General features: G+C 41.7%; 1 protein-coding gene across 1 annotated transcript; it reads left to right on the forward strand.

The window, feature by feature from the left end:
- The first annotated feature begins 10576 nt into the window (after positions 1 to 10576).
- On the forward strand, positions 10577 to 22875 carry LOC117444209 (NACHT, LRR and PYD domains-containing protein 12-like). The gene is given in 9 exon segments (XM_034079865.2): positions 10577 to 11672; positions 11675 to 12311; positions 12398 to 12571; positions 12930 to 13103; positions 13462 to 13635; positions 14446 to 14619; positions 14767 to 14940; positions 22137 to 22183; positions 22307 to 22875. Coding segments are annotated over 9 exon segments (3219 nt in total).
- The last annotated feature ends 4575 nt before the right edge of the window (positions 22876 to 27450 follow it).

Below are 27450 nucleotides of genomic sequence, written 5' to 3' on the forward strand. Positions count from 1 at the left end.
TTAAAAGCTGAAAAGTAGATAACGAAGGACTTTGTGTCAGTAGATTTGGTTAAGAATCTGACTCTTAATGGCAGTTTGTCATTTTGAGGGTATTTCAGTGAAACAAGGCTGTTTGAACATTTGACAGATTTATGCTTAAATTCTCTGAGAAAGTTACCGAAAGATACACTTTTCTTTTTAAAAAAGCTGAAAAGTAGATAATGAAGTGTGCTTTGTGTGTACAGACACACAGAAAACACTGAAAAACACAACAAGAAGGACTGTAATACACATGTATCAGACACGCTCCCCTTGCTATAATGATGACAATCAATAGTTATACTGATTGTAGCATCCCCAGGACAGTCTCCAGCTTAGAATTCCCCATATCACTGGAGATATCGTGATGGAGTTTTTTCACTTCAGTCAAAATATTCACGTGTATGCTGTTTTCAACACACAGATGCATTACATCTACAAACAGAGCATACAATGAGAGCACATGATACACTTTTGATGTTTGTTTCATTTCTGAGATAATATTACAGAATGTTTCGGAAAATGAAGATTCCAGGACCACTTTAAATGTTTCGTTACAATCGTTTCCCAATGACCCGGAATAGTACTGCCAGAACGAACTATATCCAAAATGTCTTCCAGTTTACAAACTTCGGCCATTCTTTTTACACAGGGGTCACTACTCATTCTGTTTTCAATCGTCCTCATCACCACACTTATTAAAAGGGTATTGACTACATTATGATCAATATATACAGAGTTTTTTGCATAGTAGTTTCCCATTTTTATTTTACCTTAAAGAAAAGTCAAAGTATCGAAAAAAAAAAATCCCCCGGCTGGTTATTAGTCTTCTTCTTCTCCATACAACTCGGTAAGGATATTTTCAAGTCTCTCCTTGAGGCGTCAGCAGTTTTTGAGCTTGCGCAGAAAAGCCTCCGAAGCGTGTCGGATCCTCCATTCATCCTCGCAAATGCCTTTGCCTATCATTTCCAACCAAGCAGCAATAGGTCAAATTTAAGAATAAGTCAAAAGTCAAAAGTATAGTTTATCAGAAATATAGAAAAGTCATTGTGTACAAATAGTATGTTGAAAATCAAAAAAGAAAACTCAATTCAATACAATTTAATGAATATTTTACGCTGTTCTAAAGTTTTGCACCCTTAAAGAAAAACGCCTTCCTTACCAAGTACTTCATATTATACCCTTTGTTAAGTGTTGCGTACATCAGGGTGTATCTCAAAGTATCTTGGTAACATAAAATAACTAAAATATGTAAGTTTATCAGAAAATAAAAAACCCATTGTTTAACTGAACAAGTGTTTAAAAACGGCCATTAAAAGAAACCGAATTCCTTACAAAGTACTTCATATTCTACCATTTGTTAAGTTTTGCATACATCAAAGTGTGTCTAAAAGTATCTTAGTAACACAAGAAAATAGAAAAAAGCCTTGATGTCAACAAAACTGGATTTTCCCACTGAAATAGCTTTAAAATAAAAAAAAGTGCCTTTAAAGAAAATGTATTCAGACAAAGTATTTTATTTTCAAAAAAAAAAAAAATGTTTAAGGTTTTGCATACATAAAAAGTGTATCTTACAGTTCCTTTGTGAGAGAATTACACACAAATCTGCCAAGTGTCAGGGAAAATTGTTAAAATCACAAACTTACCTTTTAGAGAAACAGTCTTTAAGAAAAAATCTAATCAGACTGTACTTCATTTTCTAGTTTTAAGGTTTTGCATCCCTCAAAGTGTGTCTAAAAGTATCTTGGCAAGAGAAAAAAGCCAAAATCTGCCTTTAAAAGAATCCGAATTCCTTATAAAGTACTTCATATTCAACCAGTTTCAGTTTTCAGACACCAAACTGTATCTAAAAGTATCTTGGTAACACAAGAAAAAGAGTAAGTGTCATTTCTTCGGTAATGTTACAGAATGTTTCTGAAAAATGAAGATTCCAGGACCACTTTAAATGTTTTGTTTACAATACTATTACTATATATGAAAGTAAAAATAAAACACATTTTCATTTTGTAATGGTTGTTTAATTGAAAACACCATTCAACACATTTTCAGAAAAACACATTACATTTTACCAAGTTAATGTCGTAGTGCATACAAGGTAATAGACTTAACGATTTGCACTGCTGCTTCTCTCCGCGTTTCATTTACAGTGATCGGTTTATCGTTCAATTCACACAGCCCAAGTAGATGTTTAGGGGTCTCTTGGAAGTATACGAATGCATTTTTCATATCAGATAAATGCATTAACATCACATGCAAATTCTCTATCCTTTCACCCGCAACGATTATAATCTGCTTTGCTTCTTCTTCGGTTTCTCCATTATTAGCTCTGAATGTAATCCTTTCTGGGGCTTCTTGTGCTTCTTGTGGTCTGTTGAATACCTGGCGTAGGATTTGTTTAGCTGTAAGGACAGGTACCATATAATTGTCTTCAAAAGCTTTGTCTATGTCGTCACACGTTTTGGCGTATCCTTCGATGTAATGACAACCGATACTAGAATAGAGATCCTCCAACAGTCTTTTAATACATGTTCTGGCACTGTCGCCAATTTGGGCAATTCCACAGTATCGAGCTTTTTCTCTCATTATAATGAAGCAAAGTTCTGACATTGCTTTTGGTATTTGTTCAACACAATCGCAGCAGTCGGTTAGCGGGAGATGTTCTATAAGATTATTATGATCCGGTAATGGCTCTACAACACCATCCTCTAGTTTAAATTTCTTCACTTTGTTTCTTTTTCTTTTCACCTTCCTTCTTTTTGTCTTTTTAGTTTTCCGTCCTATGGTCCCTTTTCCTTTCATTCGCATTCTGCGTTTGCTTTTAATTTTTCTTCTCCTTTTCATGTTGCTTTTTCTTTTTCTTCGTTTTTCTTTACTTTTTCTATTCTTTTCTGCTAATTGTCATTTGCGAACTTGGCGAGTGGCATGAGATATACTGTTTCTATAAAGGTTATCTATAATACCATCTTTTAAAGAAAGATATTCTTCATATGTCATGTTATCATGGTCCTCTTTTCTCCTAAAGACCTTACATGGATATGATATAGAGGAGAGCTCTTCTTCGGGGACATCCTCTCCCCTACTTTGTACCATCCAGTCATTAAGCCCATATCCATTATGCTGGTGATAATAAGGGTAGGCTACATCAGACTTGGTTTTTCTCAGATCCATGGCTAGTTTTCAACGGTCGTCTTGGTGGGGTCCTTCATTTTAGATGATTTGCTGAGTGGGGTGGGACTTATTGCGTTGAGTGGGGGGAGTCAGTGTAGAATTGAGAGTCTTTTCACCAGTATAATGTCCCTCGCTGTTTGACTCTTTATAAAAAAGTTCTTTTTCATCTATCATTTTCAACCAAGCAGCAAGAGCTCAAATGTAAGAACAAGTAATAGTTTGTCACGATTTTACGGGAAATAGTCAGAGCGCGATGTCACATCTTAAAGACAGCTTGAACTGGATAAATGGTTAGTCTTTTTCAAACATACCGTACGTTCTGCATGTTAGTATATCTGGCCAATCGATTTAGACCCTACTGCCCTAGACGCATGCCCTCAATAGGGTAGTCACGCTTTGGGAAGAGGTGTTTCATTTCACAGATCCACCTTGATTGTTGTTGTTGTGATGGCTGAAGGAAGAGGGACGGGGGAGGAACATTCAGAGGATGAAGAAGCATAAACATAACTTGTTTGTAAAACGGACAGCACGTCAGTTTCAAGAAAGATGACACCGTGTTTATGCATGACATGCAAAATATCTTGAAGTCCTACAAAAAAAAAAGGGTACAAGTATATTGTGTTGAAAATATCGCAAAAAGTCGTAATATTGTATAATGTATTAGTTGCATGTTGTATTTTTGCTAGCAATCACTATGTCGTTTTTTCCAAAAATATAATGGAAAAAAAGGCGAGAAAGACAAAAACAAAATACGTTGAAAAGGGGATGAGTATGTCTGGCTCTCGGGGGGTTGGTGTGTTAAGAGTCACAGTCTTAAAGAAAATCTGCTCAGAAAAAGTACTTAGCTTTCTACCAGTTGTAAAGTTGTCACACATAAAAAACGCTATCAATAAAGTAAGAGACTTACTGTTCCTTTATGAGAGAATTACACACAAATCTGCCGAGTGTCTGTAAAAAGTCTTAAAAATCACAAAACCTGCCTTTTAGAGAAACAGTCTTTTAAAAAAAAAGATATGATCAAGGGGGCATTACGATCTTTAAACTATTCAAACACTCTTCAAAGAGACTTCCCTTCACTGTCCTGCTTCATTGTAGGATTTCTGCCATGTCTCTACTTCAGTTTGACCATCTCTGTTATTATGTGATGGAATACTAGATAAATAAGTAATTAGATACCTTACCGTTACTGCGCTCATAAAGAATGATAAGAATAAGAATAATGCGTATTGAACTGGTTTAATTAATTAGTGATTTTATTTAAGGTAATTAGTTAGAAGCCCTATTTTATCAGTATGTCTGCACAGCAGTTACAATGGTCAAACTACATTAACATAGAATTGACCCCATTCTTTCTTTAATAGTTACTAACATTAGATATTTTTAATGAGATATGGACCGCAAAACAAAAGATATCCCTGGTTTTCATTTAAAAAATCAAGTCACTGAATGCAAGTAGTTGCCTTAGCTTATTTTGTTATGAGATGATGATGTGAATTACTGTTCAAATTAGTTAATGTAATAATCGTTTGGTTATTTTATGCATAGCCTAATGTTACATTTATGTGCTTAAGAATGCCTTCAAGACAGAGGAGACTGAAGCATATCTTCGGCTGTAGGCGTCTGAACCCGGCATACAAACTGCATTCGTTTCTTGATTGGAGCATCCAACGGATGGCTGTAAGTTGTCACCGGTGTCTCGCTGATTAAACTCATATCAAGAAGTCTCTTGGCCATTTTCTCTCGACTTGAAAAATATTGAAGAGTGACCAAAAGACGCTGGCTTTTTATTTAACCAACCTCTAACGGGAGAGGGGTGAGGGGCGGGGAAAGTGTGTGTGTGTGTGTGTGTGTTCCCCCCTCCCCTCGGCCACCATATGGTTTCTCCCCTCATGTCCTGACATGTCTCGGAATGTTTGCAAAAACAGAGAGGCTGTCGTTTCGTCTTCCTCGCTGTCGTCATTGGTGGTTTGGTCGTAGCCCCGGAGGTGCTGTTTGTATATTTCAGAGTTATTAGCTTTTTCTCTAGCAGCTCTCTTTCTCGTGGCATCTTGGCGTTTTTCTTCCTTCTCTTTGATTTTAAGGTGTTCGGGCTGAGTTGTGTCCCCGTGTAGATGGAGATGCTCTGACAGGTGGAACTGCCTCTGCTGGATCCCCACCCACGTCCCCACCGGCGTCCAGATGGTTTGGGTCTCGATACGCCGGGGGAGGTGGATGGACCTGAGGGTGGAACGGAAATCCGTGGTCGAGGAGAGGGTCCCTCGTACCTGTAAGAGACGGATACAGAGAAGTGGATGTCTGGTGGAATGGATTGTGTGGTTTCGGACAACATTTATTTTCCCTTTTTCCTTCACTTTCATCATCCACCTTTATTTTCTTTATTGCCGAGGCCAACTGCCTCCTTTCACGGCACTCTGCGTCATCCTCCCAGTATTTTAAACACTTTCTGTGACTTTCTATCTTTTCTAACTCTTTTACTTTAATTTTACTGTTCTTTCTCATTCCATATTCACACTCTTGTGTCCTTTAGGTCTTTGATTTTTAGTTTACTCAAAGATCCTCCCTTTGGAAATCCGAACATTTCCGTCCATATATTTAATTTAGACAGACTGCTTTCACCATGTTTTGCTCATATGACAATTGGGCCCTCAGGAGGCTCTGCCCCCTTACTTTGCTTTGTCCCCATGACTAAAGTCTTTAAGTGTCACCAAGACACCCCGGGTTACCAAAACACTATTTTTCACCCGTCGGTGATGTGATATTTGTTCCTCAGTACAAATCACACAAAAACTGATCGTAAAACCTTTTACGACGGATATACCAAATATCCTACTTTTGAGCAACCCGCTTAATAAATGTCATGGAGGTTATTTCACTTTTACTTTTAAACAATTAGAATGTGTACATCTCACCAGATATTTCAGAGGAATTGAGTTTGTTGGATCTCGTGAAGTCAATCAGTTTCACTCAGGCGCTGGTCCTCTCGTCCCGTAACACTTTCTGTCGAGGTAGAGGAGAATCCGAGGATTCCGGCGGCCAACCACCGGGTGTCCCCGATGGAGCTTTCAGAGATCCCGCTCCTGACACCACGTCTGTTGTGGATATTTTAAACTCGTCAATACTGTAAAGATGTACAATGAGAGTAATCAATAATAAACTGGTGAAAGCAAGCAGCGTTGTCTTGTTGGTTATTTATTTGAAGCTTCGAAGGCACAGGTCTCACAGAGTATAGGATAGTCTGCAAGAGTGTTCGCAATATATACAAGATAGGGCGGGCAGACAGAGTTTTGTGTAGCATGGCGGAACGCCTCAGAAATCTGCTTTCACACGGATGTCTCATATCGCTATGAGACACCTGTGTCCTTGAGCTGTAGAAAGTATAACGGTTATCAGCATATGGAAGTTCAAACTTAGTGTGAAGAGGAGTAGTTTCAACATAGTCTGCCAAATCAGCCCTGTGCCCTTGAAGCGCTTGAGAATAATAACCCTCATTAGAGTCTGCAGAGGAAACAGCACATATCAGGAAATGGTGCATTAGTGTTAGACAATGCTTTCAGAAGCATTTGGTTTTAGCATATAAGGCAACATAAGAAATTGCCACTACAGTAATCTTAAAAAATTCAACTTACTTTTTGTTTCTACTGTTTATAAGTATGATGTTTAAATATGTTGCAAATGTATTATCTTTTCAATTTACACATGGCATCTATTGCACGTCTGTCCGTCCTGGGAGAGGGATCCCTCCTCTGCTGCTCTCCCTGAGGTTTCTCCCATGTTCCCTTTAAACTGGGTTTTCTCCGGAAGTTTTTCCTTGTACGATGTGAGGGTCTAAGGACAGAGGGTCTGAGGACAGAGGGTCTAAGGACAGAGGGTCTGAGGACAGAGGGTCTGAGGACAGAGGGTCTAAGGACAGAGGGTCTGAGGACAGAGGGTGTTGTATTGTCATACTGATATTCTGTACACACTGTGAAGACCACTGAGACAAATGTAACATTTGTGATATTGGGCTATAAATAAACACTGATTGATTGATTGATTGATTGATTGATTGATTGATTGATTGATTGATTGTACTATAATTCTACAAATATTTTATATGTTTTAACTTTTCAGAGTAATTGTTTCCTACAGAACATTTTGTGATGTCATTTTGTTGAACCTGTTTGATTGGAACATTTTAGAAAAAAGCTGTAAGATAACAGTATTCTCCCGTTAGAACTTTAGGTTCTGTATTTGTTTTAGTGTTTGATCATAAAAATCTAATAAAAAAAAATGTAAAAAACTGTATTTCTCATCAGAAATGTATTTAAGGTATTTTAATGTAACATTTTAAGACAATGGATTTTGAAAAGAGAGGAAAGTTTCCTCTAAAATCTTTAAGGACAATTTCTGTATAGTAATTGCTTTTGCACTTTATTTCCGTTAAAGTACTTTAATTTTATGGCTTTTGTTTGGCAGCCGCTGCTGCCCGTCATTTGACCGTTTTTTTATGGGTTTTTTGCCCGTAGAAGTTTTAGTGCTGTACTTTTATTAAAGGTTATTGACTGTAACAAGAGAGAATAAACCTGTAAAATTACAGTGTTTTCCTGTAAAATCTTTAAGGACAATTCCCGTAAATTAATGGCTTATTCACTTTATTTCAGTTAAAGTATTTTACTTTAATTTAAGGGTTTTTGTTTGGCAGCCGCTGCTGCCAGTACTTTGACTGTTTTTTTACGAGTTTTTTTTTTACAGCGTGATTCATCAGGACTTAGGAAAAGAGACTGCTGTGCTTTGAGAATCCGACCGCACTGACACTATCCAACGTCATTATGATGCGCCAGCCGATGTTATTAAGAAGGAGAAGAAGCTTTATTTTATCCCAAAGGGGAAATTCAGCTCAGTTGCTCACTCGGTTGTGGTAACACACAGTACAATTCACACACATGCACAGGACAGGTGAGAGAGGTCTGAGCAAAACAGGTGGCCTGTCTGTCCAGCGCAACACAAGTTCCTACAGACTGCGGCAATAAAACACTCTGCTGCTATATTAACGAGTTTCTCCTGGTGGGACATTGGAGATATGTAACCCAAGTGGGTGATGCTAAAAGCCAGTGTTGGGGAGGGGATGGATCAGAGGAATGACCAGAAAGTCCTCAGTGGGCTCTGAAATGGCAGCGAGTCCTTGAGTGCTACATTTTTCCAGGAAACGGCCAATTCTGTTTGGAACGAGGTTTGTCCTGCCGAACTGTCAGATATCTCAGGAGGGGGAGTCATGGATGAACCCCGGCTGTTCGCCACAGTGTAGATTCGCTGCTGACTCAGTCTCAGGATGTTGAATGGAACTGATGCACACTGAGTTCAGGAGGCAGAGCTGAGGGCTTGGAGAACAGCTGTTGTTGCTCAGATGGTCAGAAGGGGCCACAGGGACACACTGTGGAGGTTTGTCCTGACATGAGACTGGACAGTTGTGATTTACTTTCCTGTTCAATGGTGCATGGAGGCAGACAGTGTCATTTTCGATGTTTTAAAGGGGACTGTAGTGTTGTGGCGATCCAGCACTCACACAACAGGAAAGAATGAAACAGAGAGGAATCAATAAAACACAAACAGATATAGCTGATCAGTAATTATTATGTAGTTGTTGCAACAAACAAACAATAATAGGAAGTACATCACCTGCTGCCACAGCAGCCAGTCGCGGAAATGCCCCCCACAGTAGCAACAATCATACAGCATATATAGCCACTGCAATGAACACACACACATTTTCCCTAAGCATGTTTAATGCACACACATGTCATCATGCAGCCTACCACACAAATGTCACATGTTTATCTCTCTGAAAGCTATACTTGTATATGTTTAAACTAATCCTGTCAAAATGATCGCGTTAACAGCGGTAATTAATTTTTTGAATTCCTTGCGTTAAAATATTTAACGCATTTAAGGCTTGCGCAGAATGGCCCGCCCCATACATCCCACCAGTGGCAACAGCCATACCAAGACATGGCTTAGCCCCACCATGAACAATGATGTTAAAGTTAGCAAAATAAAGTCTGCCAACTCGCGCAGATTAAATTGCACAGACAGCAGTCAGATTGATTTCAGCCACTTGTCTGGAAATACCGGAGACCAGAAACGGTTTGAAAACTTTTGTCACGTAGTGATCGCCTTCTCAATAGAACATCTTTGATCATGTCTTCTGGCCAATCAGAGTCAAGATAACGGCGTGGTGTTGTTGCAGGAAGTCCCGACGGAGAATACTTCTGCTGTAGTACATCTCTATATATATCGATACAACATTACGTGTTGATAGAAATCAACACGTAATGAAATAAGACCCCACGGTTTGATGATTGATAGGTGTGTGGGCTGTCTTTCATTTTGACACGCAGAACAATGTTATAATAAACATAGATACTGTGTTAAATGGATATATCCGCCTTCTTTCATTTATCTTTCCATTCCCACAACAATAGGCCTATACATAAAGAAATGGCATATTTTGGACATAGTTCGAACGGTGATTAATCTGATTAACATTTTTAATCGTTTGACAGCCCTAGTTTTAACTTTATCGTCTCATGACATCCTTAGGATTAGTCAACTAACAAAGGTGAAGGCCTTCTCTGAACTTCCTCTACCCTCGGTGTCAGCTCACTTCAAATGAACACATCTATTGATAACTCAGAAGGACCATCGTCTCTCTAACTGTGTGTGCCCCAGCTCAGTAACACACAGCATATAGCTCAGCATGTGACCTTAATGAATATCAGAAATACGCTGTATTAAACATTCTGCTATAACAGTAGGGTAAGCTCTAAACATCAGAGGAGCACATTGCTCAGCCTCACTGGGATTGCTCACTGCAGATTCTATCATTACTAATGGCCCAGCCCCCTACAGGTGGAAGGAGGTATCATTTGCCGTCCTACATGACTTGGTGAGAAAGGGACGGGTTATTACTTTGACCCCCCAGGGTGTCTTGTAGATGGTAGGCTACTGCAGGAGTGTACTGGGACACACTAAGAACCATCCACTTCCTGTAAACCGGAGAGAGAGCTGTGTCCACACCCTCAGTGGGTGTTGGGATCTGCTGGTATCGTGCCTCGTCTCCCAGCAGCAGGAATACGAGTCAGTCAGGTTTAGGGCCATGGTTCTCTGTGGGGGGACGGATGGTTCTCTGTGGGGTGGAACTTATACTGGACATTGTACAGATAATTATGCAACAAGATCCAGTGACTTGATATGAGGAAAATAACCTGCTATTTGGTCAGAAATGGGTCCAATTAGAAGGAAATATGTTGATGTCTTTCGTGTAAATGTCTTTCTTATTCATTCAGATATTCTCACTAAGTGCCAAGGTGAACTCAAATCAAACCTGAAGGAAACATTTGAAAATATCACATTTATGGAAAAATCTGAATCCCTACATAAAATCTACACGGAAATCTACATCACCAGGGGAGACACCACAGAGGTCAACAAGGAACATGAGATCAGACAGATCGAACAAGCATCCAGTAAACCAGACAGACCAGAAACACCCATCAGACAAGAAGACCTCTTTAAAGGCTCAACTGAAAGAGGTAAACCAATCAGAGCAGTGATGACAAAGGGCGTGGCTGGCATTGGGAAAACAGTCTTAACACAGAAGTTCACTCTGGACTGGGCTGAAGGCAAAGCCCACCAGGACATCCTGTTCATATTTCCCTTCACCTTCAGAGAGCTGAATGTGGTGAGAGAGAACAAGTACAGCTTGGTGGAACTCGTTCATCACTTCTTCTCTGAAACCAGAGACGCAGGAATCTGCAGATTTGATCAGTTCCCGGTCGTGTTCATCTTTGACGGTCTGGATGAGAGTCGACTTCCTCTGGACTTCCTCAACACTGAGGTCCTGACTGATGTCACAGAGTCCACCTCAGTGGATCGGCTGCTGACAAACCTCATCAGGGGGAAGCTGCTTCCCTCTGCTCGCCTCTGGATAACCACACGCCCTGCAGCAGCCAATCAGATCCCTCCTGAGTGTGTGCACATGATCACAGAGGTCCGAGGGTTCACTGACCCACAGAAGGAGGAGTACTTCAGGAAGAGATTCAGAGATCAGGAGCAGGCCGGCACCATCATCTCCCACATCAAGACCTCACGAAGCCTCCACATCATGTGCCACATCCCAGTCTTCTGCTGGATCTCTGCTTCAGTTCTGGAGGACATGTTGAAAACTGAGGGAGGAGAGCTGCCCAAGACCCTGACTGAGATGTACATCCACTTCCTGGTGGTTCAGTCCAAAGTGAAGAACGTCAAGTATCATGGAGGAGCTGAGACAGTTCCACACATGAGTCCAGAGAGCAGGAAGATGATGGAGTCTCTGGGGAAACTGGCTTTTGAGCAGCTGCAGAAAGGCAACCTGATCTTCTATGAGTCCGACCTGACAGAGTGTGGCATCGATATCAGAGCAGCCTTAGTGTACTCAGGAGTGTTCACACAGGTCTTTAAAGAGGTGAGAGGACGTACAAGGACAAGGTGTTCTGCTTCGTCCATCTGAGCGTTCAGGAGTTTCTGGCTGCTCTTCATGTCCATCTGACCTTCATCACCTCTGGAGTCAACCTGCTGTCAGAAGAACCAGCAACCTCCAGGAGACCTAAACTATTCAGATCCAAACCCAAACCCAAAGTCAAACCTACACTAACACATCTCTACCAGAGTGCTGTGGACCAGGCCTTACGGAGTCCAAACGGACACCTGGACTTGTTCCTCCGCTTCCTCCTGGGTCTTTCACTGGAGACCAATCAGAAACTCCTACGAGGCCTGCTGACACAGACAGGAAGTGGCTCAGAGACCAATCAGGAAACAGTCCAGTACATCAAGGAGAAGATGGATGAGGATCTGTCTGCAGAGAGAAGCATCAACCTGTTCCACTGTCTGAATGAACTGAATGATCGTTCTCTAGTGGAGGAGATCCAACAGTCCCTGAGTTCAGGACGTCTCTCCACAGATAAACTCTCTCCTGCTCAGTGGTCAGCTCTGGTCTTCATCTTACTGTCATCAGAAGAAGATCTGGACGTGTTTGACCTGAATAAATACTCTGCTTCAGAGAAGGCTCTTCTGAGGCTGCTGCCAGTGGTCAAAGCCTCCAGGAAGGCTCTGTGAGTACAGAGATCATTGATTTAGTGAATCAGTTATTAACACACTGCTGTCTCCTGAATAACTGTTGTCCTCATCGTCTCTCCAGGCTGAGTGTCTGCAAGCTGTCAGAGAGAAGCTGTGCAGCTCTGTCCTCAGTCCTCAGCTCCCAGTCCTCCAGTCTGAGAGAGCTGGACCTGAGTAACAACGACCTGCCGGATTCAGGAGTGAAGCTGCTGTCTGCTGGACTGGAGAGTCCACACTGTGAACTGGAGACTCTCAGGTCAGAGTTCAGCTGATATGCTAACTGTCAGAGTGTTTTTGTTCAGCCATTTCTATTGACTCATTTCCATTTTTATCAAAATAGAATAATGATATATTTCGATGTTCCTTCTTGTTTTTTTCTTCAAAAAACAACAAACCACAAAACCATGTTTAAAATCTGATAATATTTTAAGACATATGGCGTCAATTATCTACATCTCAATTATATCTGACTCATTGATGAACACAAACATGCACAGACAAACAGATGGTAGCATTTGACAAAGGAACTAGAACATATTGTATGATTGAAAACCTTACGCTCAATCACATTTAATGTTAAAGGAATGTTGTCATATTTATTATGTTCTCTCCAGGCTGAGTGGCTGTGACCTGTCAGGGAGAAGCTGTGCAGCTCTGTCCTCAGTCCTCAGCTCCCAGTCCTCCAGTCTGAGAGAGCTGGACCTGAGTAACAACGACCTGCAGGACTCAGGAGTGAAGCTGCTGTCTGCTGGACTGGAGAGTCCTCTCTGTGAACTGGAGACTCTCAGGTCAGAGTTCAGCTGATATGCTAACTGTCAGAGTGTTTTTGTTCAGCCATTTCTATTGACTCATTTCCATTTTTATCAAAATAGAATAATGATATATTTCGATGTTCCTTCTTGTTTTTTTCTTCAAAAAACAACAAACCACAAAACCATGTTTAAAATCTGATAATATTTTAAGACATATGGCGTCAATTATCTACATCTCAATTATATCTGACTCATTGATGAACACAAACATGCACAGACAAACAGATGGTAGCATTTGACAAAGGAACTAGAACATATTGTATGATTGAAAACCTTACGCTCAATCACATTTAATGTTAAAGGAATGTTGTCATATTTATTATGTTCTCTCCAGGCTGAGTGGCTGTGACCTGTCAGGGAGAAGCTGTGCAGCTCTGTCCTCAGTCCTCAGCTCCCAGTCCTCCAGTCTGAGAGAGCTGGACCTGAGTAACAACGACCTGCAGGACTCAGGAGTGAAGCTGCTGTCTGCTGGACTGGAGAGTCCTCTCTGTGAACTGGAGACTCTCAGGTCAGAGTTCAGCTGGTATTGATCGTGTCACACTGGTTTTCCCATTACCCACCAGTTTAATCTACACAGGCATTTAGTCTTAATTCCATGCGAGTGTTCTTAGTTTTTTTCATTACAATTAAATGCTGATAATAATCAAAGACAACTTTATTGTCAATCTTCCAGTTTGAGTCCACAGACAGAAATATCGAATTACTGTTTCCCACAATCCCAAGGATTACAAAATACAAATATATATTATAATATATAAAAAAACCTCAACAGTCTATATATACAAAATAACAGGAACTTCCAAACGAATGTGGATGAATATATTACAGTAAGAAATGTACATTAGTGCCAAAAGCGGTCCACAGCAGTGAAGAGTGTCTGGTGCTGGATGTGTGTGTGGGGTTTTATAGGGCAGGTCCAGGGGGAGAGGGGGGAAGGAGGGGAGAGAGTTCAGCCTCCTGACAGGTTTGTTTGCAGGTCAGCCTTGAAAAAGAGATCTTTTGATCTCAAGGGGCTTTCACCTGGTTAAATAAAGGCTACGAACAAACAGCCTGGTGGAAAAAGCTGTTTTTTAGTCGGGTGGAGTTCGACCTCAGACTTCAGAACCTTCTCCCTGAAGGCAATCATCAGGGAGTCACATGACATGTTGAAACCACTGGTTTCATAATCTCTCTAATGACTAACTGCCAAACACAAATATGCACAGACACAGACAGATGTAAAGTAGCCTATTAATAGCTTGCGAAATTATAAAACATTTGGTCATTCAAAACATAGTTTTTCACATTCGATATTAAGATCAACATTTTCTCATTTAAGGCTGAGTGTCTGCAAGCTGTCAGAGAGAAGCTGTGCAGCTCTGTCCTCAGTCCTCAGCTCCCAGTCCTCCAGTCTGAGAGAGCTGGACCTGAGTAACAACGACCTGCAGGACTCAGGAGTGAAGCTGCTGTCTGCTGGACTGGAGAGTCCTCTCTGTGAACTGGAGACTCTCAGGTCAGAGTTCAGCTTTCAACTTTCAAGCGGTTCAATTCTTTTCATCCAGCTTTTTGTTCATGTTGATGAAGATGGTCCACCTCTGTATGATTTTCCTGCTGACGTGACTTTTTAAAGCACTGAGTTTACTGTATTCCCTGGTTCCAGTCTGTCAGGCTGTCTGGTCTCAGAGGAAGGCTGTGTTTCTCTGGCTTCAGCTCTGAGCTCCAGCCCCTCCCACCTGAGAGAGCTGGACCTGAGCTACAATCATCCAGGAGCCTCAGGAGAGAAGCTGCTGTCTGCTGGACTGGAGGATCCTCTCTGGAGACTGGAGACACTCAGGTATGGACACACTGACTTACTCATATTTTTCTAATTTCATCTCCTTCATCTCTGGTCTTCCATCATGAAGGACGTCTCATTTCCCTTGATTATGTTCACAGCAGTGAGTTCAGCTTGAAGTGTTATTACATGGAAACAGCCGTTCATTCCATCAGAACCACTGCTTTCCTGGCTCTAGGGAGGATGATGATGGTCAGTTTATGAATTTGGTTCTGACTGAGATATCTCACCAACGGCTAAATATGTGAGATGAGATTCTGTTTGACATTTTGGATTCCCAGATGGTCGATCCAGACTTCTCCGCCTGCATCACCGTGAAATGTGATTGAATTGATAAAGACTCTCTGATTATCTTTTCATAATTTCTTCTTCTTCTTCTTCTTCTTCTTCTTCTTCTTCTTCTTCTTCTTCTTCTTCTTCTTCTTCTTCTTCTTCTTCTTCTTCTTCTTCTTCTTCTTCTTCTTCTTCTTCTTCTTCTTCTTCTTCTTCTGCTCTTGAGTCGGAAGAACTGTGCCTGCCAGCTGGAGAGGCCACTGACTGTCCAGGAGCTGCACGCCTCCCTGCAAGGCATGCTGGGACGGCCTCTCCGTAGAGTTTTCTAAAGCCTGCTGGGACATCTTATCAAATGCTGCTACCAAAAAAAGCAAACCTGCAGGACATCAAAAACTGGCGCCCTGTGTCTCTGCTGTGTGTGGATTACAAACTGCTGTCCAAGGCTTTGCCACCAGGCTGGGGAGGGCTGTGGAGCAGGTCATCCACCGGGACCAGACCTACTGTTTCATTTCATTTCAAACCTTTATTTATGCAGGTGAATCCCATTGAGATCATTGATCTCTTTTTCAAGGGTGACCTGCTGCAAGTAGGTTCCACATGAATACATATAAACACAACAGAAAAACAAAAAGGACATCATATGCATATTTACAGCGACTACAGTTTACATAGCTAGTAACATTTGCAGGTTCCAACCGTTTCCGATTGGATGGCATCTATCCTTGCTACAGTATCCATCTACTGTGTGCCCGGCAGGTCCATGGTGGACAATGTCCACCTAATTGGAGATGTGTTGGAGGTCTCCAGCTCATTGGGCATTGATACGGGTCTGATTTCTCTAGATCAGGAAAAGGCTTGCGATCGCGTTGAGCACAGCTTCCTCTGGGAAGTAATGGAGAAGTTTGGGTTCAGCGCTGGTTTCATAGCCAAGATCAAGGTGTTGTACAATAAGATTGAGAGTGTGCTGAAGTTCAACGGTGGGCTGTGTGCTCCTTTTAGAGTGTGTAGAGGGGTCCGGCAGGCTGTGCTCTGTCTGGCATGCTCTATGCACTCTCCCTAGAACCCCTCCTCAACAAAATACGCTCCAAACTGCAAGGTCTGTTTTTACCTGGTTTTAGTGGAGGCATGGTTTTATCAGCGTATGCGGATGATGTCATTGTTTTTATTAGGCAAGGCAAAGCAAATGTATTTATATAGCACTTTTCAACACAAGGCAATTCAAAGTGCTTTACAAAAAATGAAAGACATTAAGAAAATGGCATTTAAAATCAGTCATTAAAATGAAAAGCTAATAAAAATAAACATTAAAAGAAAAAATACATGGATAAAAGTTACAGTGCAGTCTAAGATATGAATAGTTCAATTAAACATTAAGAGAAAAAGTACAAGGATAAAAGTTACAGTGCAGTCTAAAATATAAATAGTTCAATTAAACATTAAAAGAAAAAGTACAAGGATAAAAGTTACAGTGCAGATATGAATAGTTCAATTAAAAGCAGCGACAAAAAGAAAAGTCTTCTTGCTGGATTTGAAAGTAGTCAGAGTTGCAGCGGACCTGCAGGTTTCTGGGAGTTTGTTCTGAATCAGCTGCAGCTTTGTAATATATTTTTTAGTGAGACCTGTGAAGACACCATTGCAGTAGTCCAGTCTACAGAAGATAAAAGCATGGACAAGTTTCTCCAGATCCTGCTGTGACATTAGTCTTTTAATCCTAGATATGTTCTTTAGGTGATAGTAGGCTGATTTAGTAACTGTTTTAATGTGACTGTTGAAACTCAGGTCAGAGTCCATGACTACACCTAGATTTCTGGCTCTATCTGTTGGTTTGAACATTGCAGACTGAAGCTCAGCGCTAACTTTTAAACGTTCTGCCTTGGCTCCAAAAACCATTACCTCAGTTTTATCTTTGTTTAATTGGAGAAAGTTCTGACTCATCCAGTCATTGATTTGTTCAATGCACTTACTCAGTGTTTGAATTGGAGCATAGTCTCCTGGTGAAATTGTTACATACATGTGTGTGTCATCTGCATAGCTATGGTAACTTATTTTGTTGTTCTTCATTATCTGAGCCAGTGGTAGCATGTAGACGTTAAAGAGAAGAGGCCCCAAGATGGAGCCTTGAGGAACCCCACATGTCATATTTGTCAACTCAGATATGTATTTACCTATAGAAACAAAGTTGTTTCTGTCCTTTAAGTAGGATTCAAACCAATTTAGAACTGTTTCCCGAAAGTCCCACCCAGTTTTCCAGTCGGTCTAGTAATATGCTGTGGTCAACAGTGTCAAACGCAGCACTGAGATCTAATAATACTAACACTGAAGTTCTGCCACTGTCTGTGTTTAAGTGGATGTCATTGAAGACCTTTACAAGAGCAGTCTCAGTGCTGTGGTTTGGACGAAAGCCTGACTGGAACACATCGAAACAGTTATTTAAATGCAAGAAATTACTCAACTGTTGAAAAACTACTTGTTCAATGATCGTACCTAGAAATGGGAGGTTTGATATGGGCCTGTAATTGGTCATTACTGAAGCATCTAGATTATTCTTTTTTAAGAGCGGTTTAATGACTGCAGTTTTCAGGGCCTGTGGAAAAACACCTGAGTGAAGAGATTTGTTTACTATATGAAGTAGATCTGAGGTCATGCAAGGAAAAGCATCTTTGAAAAACCCTGTTGGAATAATATCAAGGCAGCAGGAGGAGGACTTCAGAAGTTGTATAATGTCCTCTAGGTTTTTATCATTAATCTGATGGAATTGTGTCATGATGTCTGCATTGATGTTAAGTGGACACAGAGACAACACATTTGCTGTTCCTGATGCAGAGGCACTGACTGCTTGTCTGATTTTCTGAATATTGTCAGTGAAGAAGGAAAAATCATTGCACGCCCTGGTGGTTAGAAATTCAGAGGCTACTGACACTGGGGGGTTAGTTAGTCTGTCGACGGTAGCAAACAAGGCACGTGCGTTGTTTTTGTTTTTGGTAATGATGTCAGAGAAGAACGACTGTCGTGCGTTTTTCAATTCCAAATTATAAAGGCCAAGTCTCTCTTTATAGATTTCAAAGAGAACCTGGAGATTTGTTTTTCTCCACCTGCGTTCAGCTTTTCGACATTCTCTTTTTTCTGTTCTCACGGTCATGGCCTTTCTCCATGGAGATATTTTCTTCCCAGACACTTCCTTTACCTTAATTGGAGAAATGGCATCTATAACATTTTCAATTTTTGAATTAAATGATCTACTAGCTCATTTACTGAGATGTTAGCAGGGGCAAGTGTGGAAGAAACATTCTGAGTAAACATTTTCCTAGTATTTTCAGTTAAATATCGCTTTGTGGTTACCTCTTTTTGAACACTTGTGTGAACAGAAATAGAGCTCTCAAAGAAAACACAGGAATGATCAGAGAGTGCAACATCAGTCACCACAACCTTAGAGATATTCAGACCCTTTGAGATAATTAAGTCCAGAGTGTGCCCCTTATTGTGCGTGGGCTCCGTCACATGCTGAGTCAGTCCATAGCTATCAAGAACACAAAACAGTTCTTTAGCCCCTCTGTCCTGGGGGTTGTCAACATGGATGTTAAAATCACCAACAATGACTAGACGGTCAAAGTCAATACACACTATAGACACCAGTTCAGTAAAGTCATCAAAAAAGCTTGCACAGTATTTGGGTGGCCTATAGATATTTAGGAACAGAGCTCGAGAGGAGCATTTCAGCTGAAGGGCCACATATTCAAAATAATCAAAGTTCCCATAAGATGTCTTCCTGCATTGAAGGGAATCATTGAACAGAATAGCAACTCCACCCCCTTTCTTATGCATTCTTTCCTGACTCATAAACTAAAGTTGGGAGGGGTTGATTCGATAAGAACAGCTGCACTGTTATTTTGTTCAATCCAAGTTTCTGTTAAAAACATAAAATCGAGATTGTGCTCAGTGATAAAATCATTGATTAAAAATGTTTTTCCTGCCAAAGACCTGACATTTAATAAAGCTAGTTTAAGTTCGTTAAACACACTATCAGTCATGTTTTTTGTGACAAGCTGTGGCTGACATGGAATCACTACTAAATTAGATAAACTCACACAAACGTTTGAGCGCTTCCTGTTTCTAAGATGATTCACCGCTCTTAATCTATTACCTATCAACACAGATATCGGCAAAGCTACAGGCAGGCAGGGCCCGGGCATGTCCTGGAAAGAGTTGAGAGTGCCATACGCCCTTGAGCCTGGACCCCACACATATCAGAGTTTGTTGTGTTTTGTACACACACATCCTTATCAGGAGACGGGGGAGATGGTGCAGGGGTAAAGGACATGCTGCCAGGGGGGGGAGGTGGTTGACGTAGGCACGGTGATGGAGACGGGGGAGATGGTGCGCGTCTCTGCGGTGATTTTGGTTGGCGTCGTTGAGGATCGGGGGTAAAGGACATGCTGCCAGCCCTGCGTATCGCCTTAGTTTGGTCTTTGAACTCCAGGAAGGAATCGGTGCCAGCCCTCTGTATCTCCTTTGTGGGTTCAGCGATCTCCAGGAGGGTGGGCGAGGGTGAAAAGGTGAACGGAGTATCCTCAAAGGCGTTGACAGGGGGGGGGTGACGGGCAGTGGAGACTCCTCCATGTGTCCCATAGGTCTCCCATAATCAGAACATTCCTCAGGCGGGTGCAGTGATACTTCTTCAGGGTTTTCTGCGCGATGTGTTGTGTCTATCTTCTGTTTTGATTCCTCTTGCCGCTTGTCCTTGGCAGAGGGAACAGATTGATGACGCAGGCAGTTGAATATGTTAGAGATAAACAATTTCACTCCTGACTTGTTCAGGCAAACTCCATTTGCCTTAAAAAGATGTCTGCGGTCCCAGAAAAAGTTAAAGTTGTCAATAAAATGAACAGAATGGTCAGTACAGACAGTTGAAAGCCAGGTGTTCAGTGCAAACAATCTGCTGAATCTCTCCACTCCTCTTCTGCCTGGCGGTAGAGGGCCACTGATGAACACCTCTGCATTTAGAGAGCTGACAGTTTCTAACAGACATTTAAAGTCTTCTTTCAGCACTTCTGACTCTTGTTTCACAACATCATTTGTTCCAATGTGCAGAACCACATTCTTCACAGTCGGATGTTCAGCCCCAATATGCAGGATCTTCTCAGCCAAGTCAGAGACTGTATCCTTGGGAAAACAGAGTACTTTGGTGTTGTTCTTACTACAGACCTTTTACATCTCTTACAGCAGAGTCACCCACAATCAGAGTTTCAGGCCCAGTCGTTAGCTTTCCCTCTAGCCTTTTACTTTTGGAGTAGCTATTGGTCCTTACCCTGCTGTGTGAAGAGGACGGGTTATCCAGGTAATCAGAAAGAGATCTCCGGCTCTCGGTCAGCGGAGCGTATCTGTTCTGGATTGGCACACTTGGTGGTTTAGGATTGTTTGTAGTTCTCCCTTTAGCAGCTGTCCACGGTTGTTTCCTAGTATGAATAGGGGTTGAAGAGGCGCTCTTCCTGGGTGATAACAATGCAGGCCAGCCGGTCGCATCACATATTTCAGAGCGCTGGGCTCTGCCTGTTATCCGTCCTCCCAAATCCCATGGAAATGATTTACTCTCAGGCTTTGCACCCAGAGAGTTCCAGGGAGGACTACCACTTGTAGATTTATTACCCAGTACACAGCCCTCCTGTTCCTTGGAATCCTTGTAGCTGCTAACTAGCTGTGAGTTAGCATACCCTTCTCCATTATTTTGCAACACTGGTAAAGTGGTGTCATTCCCACGACAAAGTCCATTCACTTCCACGTTAACTTCCAACCGTTGCATTTTCATTTCCAGCACAGCTATCTTCTGTAGAAGTTTGTGGAAGTCATCTGTAGAGAACGGAGGCATTTTGCTGCTAACTAGCTTAAGCTAAATAGCATGCAGTAGCCTACCAGGCTTTAGCTGTTGCTAGGCCACGCTACTGTAAGACTGAGGTCGTCGTAAAAATGTTGAAATATGGCTGAAACCCTCCGTCTATTTACGAAGATGAACTGTCCCAGTGATAGGTTAATGTCCAGGAGCCGCTGCTCGAAGTTTTCAGAGAATAAGAATAGGAAAATCAGCATAAAAAGTAAGCAGAGGCAAGAGCAAGCAGAAAAGCGTCTGCACTGTAAGAAGATAAGCAAGCACGAATCAATAGATTACAAATCGTGTTGGTGAACACAAAATGCCATGAGACTGGGTTGGCTGGACGGGCCGGATCATCTGGACGGGCCGGTGCCGCGGGGGCATCAGCTGGATGGACCGGATTGTCGGACAGGGCCGCGAAGCGGTTTCGAAGGCCCAGGCGAGGTGGTAAAGTCACCCCATTCAATAAGCTCTTGCGCACCACTTCAGACACTGCTGGTGGCCAGGTGTCGAGCAGTCGGAAGGCCGCGGACAGGTGGAGGGATCCCACAGAACTGTGTCATGTATAGTTGCACTGAACGAGGCAAGCTGTTTAGACTGCACCGATGCTACCTCCATGAGACCGGACACGAGAGACTCTTTTTCTTTCAGCCCGTCAGAAAGCCGTCGGATATCCTCCTTAAGGTCTGTTATCTGTTTATTAGCTCTTTGAAGTAGAACATCATCCTCAGGGTGTTTTGATGGCATTCTTGAGTGTGAAAGTCCTGTCCCATGCAACAATGCCAAACTGCGTCAAGATGTTGTAGAAGCAGGGATGGCTAAATGTTGGTAAGCAGGAGAGCTAGATGCTAACAGATGCTAACAGACGCTAACAGGTAGCCTGTAAGAATTGCGACTGCCTCTGTGCACCTCTCAGGAAGTATCATGTAAATAAAGTCTTCCTCTTCCTCTTCCTCCGTGTCTCTCCGTCCCACGGACAGACTGAGCTCTTCTTCAGGTTGAGCAGCAGCTAGGACTCATGTTGGATAGAAAATGATCCTGACTGTGTTTCTTCCTCCAGGCTGGACCATGGTGGAGAGCAGAGGCTGAAACCAGGTCTGAGGAAGTGTAAGTGTGGATCAGTCAGCTTCTCTCTAAAGACAAAGATGAAGCTTTATAGAAGGACCACTAACAGAGAGGAAAGCCTTCAGGTGAGTCTGATGATACACTGCTGTCTGTGTCTCTCCTCAGATTCCTGTGGACTCAGCCTGGACTCAGACACAGCAAACAGAAGACTCAAACTGTCTGAGGACAACAGCAAGGTGACACGGGTGAAGAGGGAGCAGCCACAGCCATATCCTGATCATCCAGAGAGGTTCGACACCTCGGAACAGCTGATGTGTAGAGAAGCTCTGACTGGTCGCTGCTACTGGGAGGTGGAGTGGAGCGGATGGGTTCGTATAACAGTGACTTACAGAGGAATCAGCAGGAGAGGGAAGAGAAAGGACTGTTGGTTTGGATGGAATGATCAGTCCTGGACTCTGGACTGCTCTGGTGATGGTTACTTTGGCTGGCACAATGAGAGATCAACATACATCTCCTCCTTCTCCTCCTCCTCCCGCTTGTCCTCCTCCTTCTTCTCCTCCCCCTCTGGTAGAGTAGCAGTGTATCTGGATCATGCTGCTGGCTCTCTCTCCTTCTACAGAGTCTCCTCTGGCTCACTGACCCACCTCCACACCTTCAGAACCACATTCACTGAACCTCTCTACGCTGGCTTTGCGCTCTATGATACCTCTTCAGCGTCTCTGTGTCCTCTGTAGGAGGAGACCACTTCCTGTCCTGGGGTTTAAATGTTGGTGTTTTAAATCGAGGCTTCTCATTGGTTACCGTGTGTCTCATTGATTGTGTCTGTAATAAAGTTTTCTTGAAGCAACGTATTAAAGCTGATCCTGAAGACTGTAGTGATCGTCATTAAGTTGAATAAAGATTTAGAAAAAGCAGCGTCCATGATCTCATGAACTCAACCTGTTGGTGAAACATGAACTGGGGAACCCTTCTTGATTCAATGTTTGTTAGAAAGCTCCTCCTCCTCCTCCTCCTCCTCCTCCTCCTCCTCCTCCTCCTCCTCCTCCTCCTCCTCCTCCTCCTCCTCCTCCTTAATTATTGATCTATACTAGTATCCATGTACTTGTATATAGACTCTACTTGATCTGTTGTTATTGTTTTTAACGTTGTTTATTGGGTTTGTCAACAGCAGTCATTCTATCAGAGCATGTATCACAAAAGGTGAACAAATCTTCACTTGATAGAAGAACAGGTACAATGTAAATCCTGCTAAATGTATCTGTGTTATTGGAGGAGCCTCAGATCCTCATTGATATATCTCCACTGAAGCTACAGTATGTAAGGCAAGGCAAGGCAAGGCAAGTTTATTTATAGAGCACTTTTCAACGCAAGGCAATTCAAAGTGCTTTACAAAAAAAAAAAAAAAAAAAATGAAAGACATTAAGCATTAAAAAAGAAAAACTAATCAAATAAACATTAAGAAAAAAAATACATGGATAAAAGTTACAGTGCAGTCTAAAATATAAATAGTTCAATTAAACATTACAAGGAAAAATACATGGATAAAAGTTACAGTGCAGTCTAAAATATAAATAGTTCAATTAAACATTACAAGGAAAAATACATGGATAAAAGTTACAGTGCAGTTTAAGATGTGAATAGTTCAATTAAAAGCAGCGACAAAAAGAAAAGAAAAGTATGTACACATGACAATAAAAGCCTTCAATCTTGACTCTACCGTGTCGCAGTGTCTCTTACTCGTCGTATTAGTGCTCCTCCTCTCAGATACTCAGAACCTTGCTGGAGCCTCAGCAGGACCCGATCAGCCCGGAACGTTCCCCACAGACACTCAAAGCTGACAGCACACCGTACAAAGACACTTGGCATGTTGACCCATACATATATATGTGTTCGTGTGTTAGCGTTTATTGAAACATTAAACATATAACGTTATTTTGAGTTCGCTGGGTTTAGGAACCAAACCATGATAACGTTATTTTGAGTTCGCTGGGTTCAGGAACCAAACCACGATAACGTTATTTAGAGTTAGCTGGGTTTAGGAACCAAACCACGATAACGTTATTTTGAGTTAGCTGGGTTAGGAACCAAACCACGATAACGTTATTTTGAGTTCGCTGGGTTTAGGAACCAAACCATGATCACGTTATTTGAGTTCGCTGGGTTTAGGAACCAAACCATGATAACGTTATTTAGAGTTAGCTGGGTTTAGGAACCAAACCATGATAACGTTATTTAGAGTTAGCTGGGTTTAGGAACCAAACCATGATAACGTTATTTAGAGTTCGCTGGGTTCAGGAACCAAACCATGATAACGTTATTTTGAGTTAGCTGGGTTCAGGAACCAAACCATGATAACGTTATTTAGAGTTAGCTGGGTTTAGGAACCAAACCATGATAACGTTATTTTGAGTTAGCTGGGTTTAGGAACCAAACCATGATAACGTTATTTGAGTTAGCTGGGTTTAGGAACCAAACCATGATAACGTTATTTAGAGTTAGCTGGGTTTAGGAACCAAACCATGATAACGTTATTTTGAGTTAGCTGGGTTTAGGAACCAAACCATGATAACGTTATTTGAGTTAGCTGGGTTTAGGAACCAAACCATGATAACGTTATTTTGAGTTAGCTGGGTTTAGGAACCAAACCATGATCACGTTATTTTGAGTTAGCTGGGTTTAGGAACCAAACCATGATAACGTTATTTTGAGTTAGCTGGGTTCAGGAACCAAACCATGATAACGTTATTTTGAGTTAGCTGGGTTTAGGAACCAAACCATGATAACGTTATTTTGAGTTAGCTGGGTTCAGGAACCAAACCATGATAACGTTATTTTGAGTTAGCTGGGTTTAGGAACCAAACCATGATAACGTTATTTTGAGTTCGCTGGGTTTAGGAACCAAACCATGATAACGTTATTTTGAGTTAGCTGGGTTCAGGAACCAAACCATGATAACGTTATTTTGAGTTCGCTGGGTTTAGGAACCAAACCATGATAACGTTATTTTGAGTTAGCTGGGTTTAGGAACCAAACCATGATAACGTTATTTAGAGTTAGCTGGGTTTAGGAACCAAACCATGATAACGTTATTTTGAGTTAGCTGGGTTTCAGGAACCAAACCATGATAACGTTATTTTGAGTTAGCTGGGTTTAGGAACCAAACCATGATAACGTTATTTAGAGTTAGCTGGGTTCAGGAACCAAACCATGATAACGTTATTTTGAGTTCGCTGGGTTTAGGAACCAAACCATGATAACGTTATTTTGAGTTAGCTGGGTTTAGGAACCAAACCATGATAACGTTATTTTGAGTTAGCTGGGTTTAGGAACCAAACCATGATAACGTTATTTTGAGTTAGCTGGGTTTAGGAACCAAACCATGATAACGTTATTTTGAGTTAGCTGGGTTTAGGAACCAAACCATGATAACGTTATTTTGAGTTAGCTGGGTTTAGGAACCAAACCATGATAACGTTATTTAGAGTTAGCTGGGTTCAGGAACCAAACCATGATAACGTTATTTTGAGTTCGCTGGGTTTAGGAACCAAACCATGATAACGTTATTTTGAGTTAGCTGGGTTTAGGAACCAAACCATGATAACGTTATTTTGAGTTAGCTGGGTTTAGGAACCAAACCATGATAACGTTATTTTGAGTTCGCTGGGTTTAGGAACCAAACCATGATAACGTTATTTTGAGTTCGCTGGGTTTAGGAACCAAACCATGATAACGTTATTTTGAGTTAGCTGGGTTTAGGAACCAAACCATGATAACGTTATTTTGAGTTAGCTGGGTTTAGGAACCAAACCATGATCACGTTATTTTGAGTTAGCTGGGTTTAGGAACCAAACCATGATAACGTTATTTTGAGTTAGCTGGGTTTAGGAACCAAACCACGATAACGTTATTTTAAGTAACGCAAATAACGTTCTCATGGTTTGGTTTTTGGTTTAGGGCCAAAATACACCAGATCTCCTGCTAAATGATGAACCATCCAGATCTCTCAGGTCTTCAGGGACTGGTCAGCTTCCTGTCCCCAGAGTCAGAACTAAACCTGGAGAAGCAGCGTTCAGTTATTATGCTCCAAGTATCTGGAACAAACTCCCAGAAACCTGCAGGTCCGCTGCAGCTCTGACTACTTTCAGATCCAGGCTGAAGACTTTTCTTTTTGTCGCTGCTTTTAATTGAACTATTCATATCTGCACTGTAACTTTTATCCATGTAGTTTTTCTTCCACTACAGTTCAGAGGTACATGGTGTACTTCTACTACACTACAGTTCAGAGGTACATGGTGTACTTCTACTCCACTACAGTTCAGAGGTACATGGTGTACTTCTACTCCACTACAGTTCAGAGTTACATGGTGTACTTCTACTCACTACAGTTCAGAGGTACATGGTGTACTTCTACTGCACTACAGTTCAGAGGTACATGGTATACTTCTACTACACTACAGTTCAGAGGTACATGGTGTACTTCTACTCCACTACAGTTCAGAGGTACATAGTGTACTTCTACTACACTACAGTTCAGATTTACATGGTGTACTTCTACTGCACTACAGTTCAGAGGTACATGGTGTACTTATACTCCACTACATTTCAGATTTACATGGTGTACTTCTACTGCACTACAGTTCAGAGGTACATGGTGTACTTCTACTGCACTACAGTTCAGAGGTACATGGTGTACTTCTACTCCACTACATTTCAGATGTACATGGTGTACTTCTACTCACTACAGTTCAGAGGTACATGGTGTACTTATACTGCACTACAGTTCAGAGGTACATGGTGTACTTCTACTCACTACAGTTCAGAGGTACATGGTGTACTTCTACTGCACTACAGTTCAGAGGTACATGGTGTACTTCTACTCCTCTACAGTTCAGAGATACATGGTGCACTTCTACTCACTACATTTCAGATGTACATGGTGTACTTCTACTGCACTACAGTTCAGAGATACATGGTGTACTTCTACTCACTACAGTTCAGAGGTACATGGTGTACTTCTACTCCTCTACAGTTCAGAGATACATGGTGTACTTCTACTGCACTACAGTTCAGAGGTACATGGTGTACTTCTACTCCTCTACAGTTCAGAGATACATGGTGCACTTCTACTCACTACATTTCAGATGTACATGGTGTACTTCTACTGCACTACAGTTCAGAGATACATGGTGTACTTCTACTCACTACAGTTCAGAGGTACATGGTGTACTTCTACTCCTCTACAGTTCAGAGATACATGGTGTACTTCTACTGCACTACAGTTCAGAGGTACATGGTGTACTTCTACTCAC

The sequence above is a fragment of the Pseudochaenichthys georgianus genome, unplaced genomic scaffold, assembly GCF_902827115.2.
Source record: "Pseudochaenichthys georgianus unplaced genomic scaffold, fPseGeo1.2 scaffold_750_arrow_ctg1, whole genome shotgun sequence".
NCBI classification, from domain to species: domain Eukaryota; kingdom Metazoa; phylum Chordata; class Actinopteri; order Perciformes; family Channichthyidae; genus Pseudochaenichthys; species Pseudochaenichthys georgianus.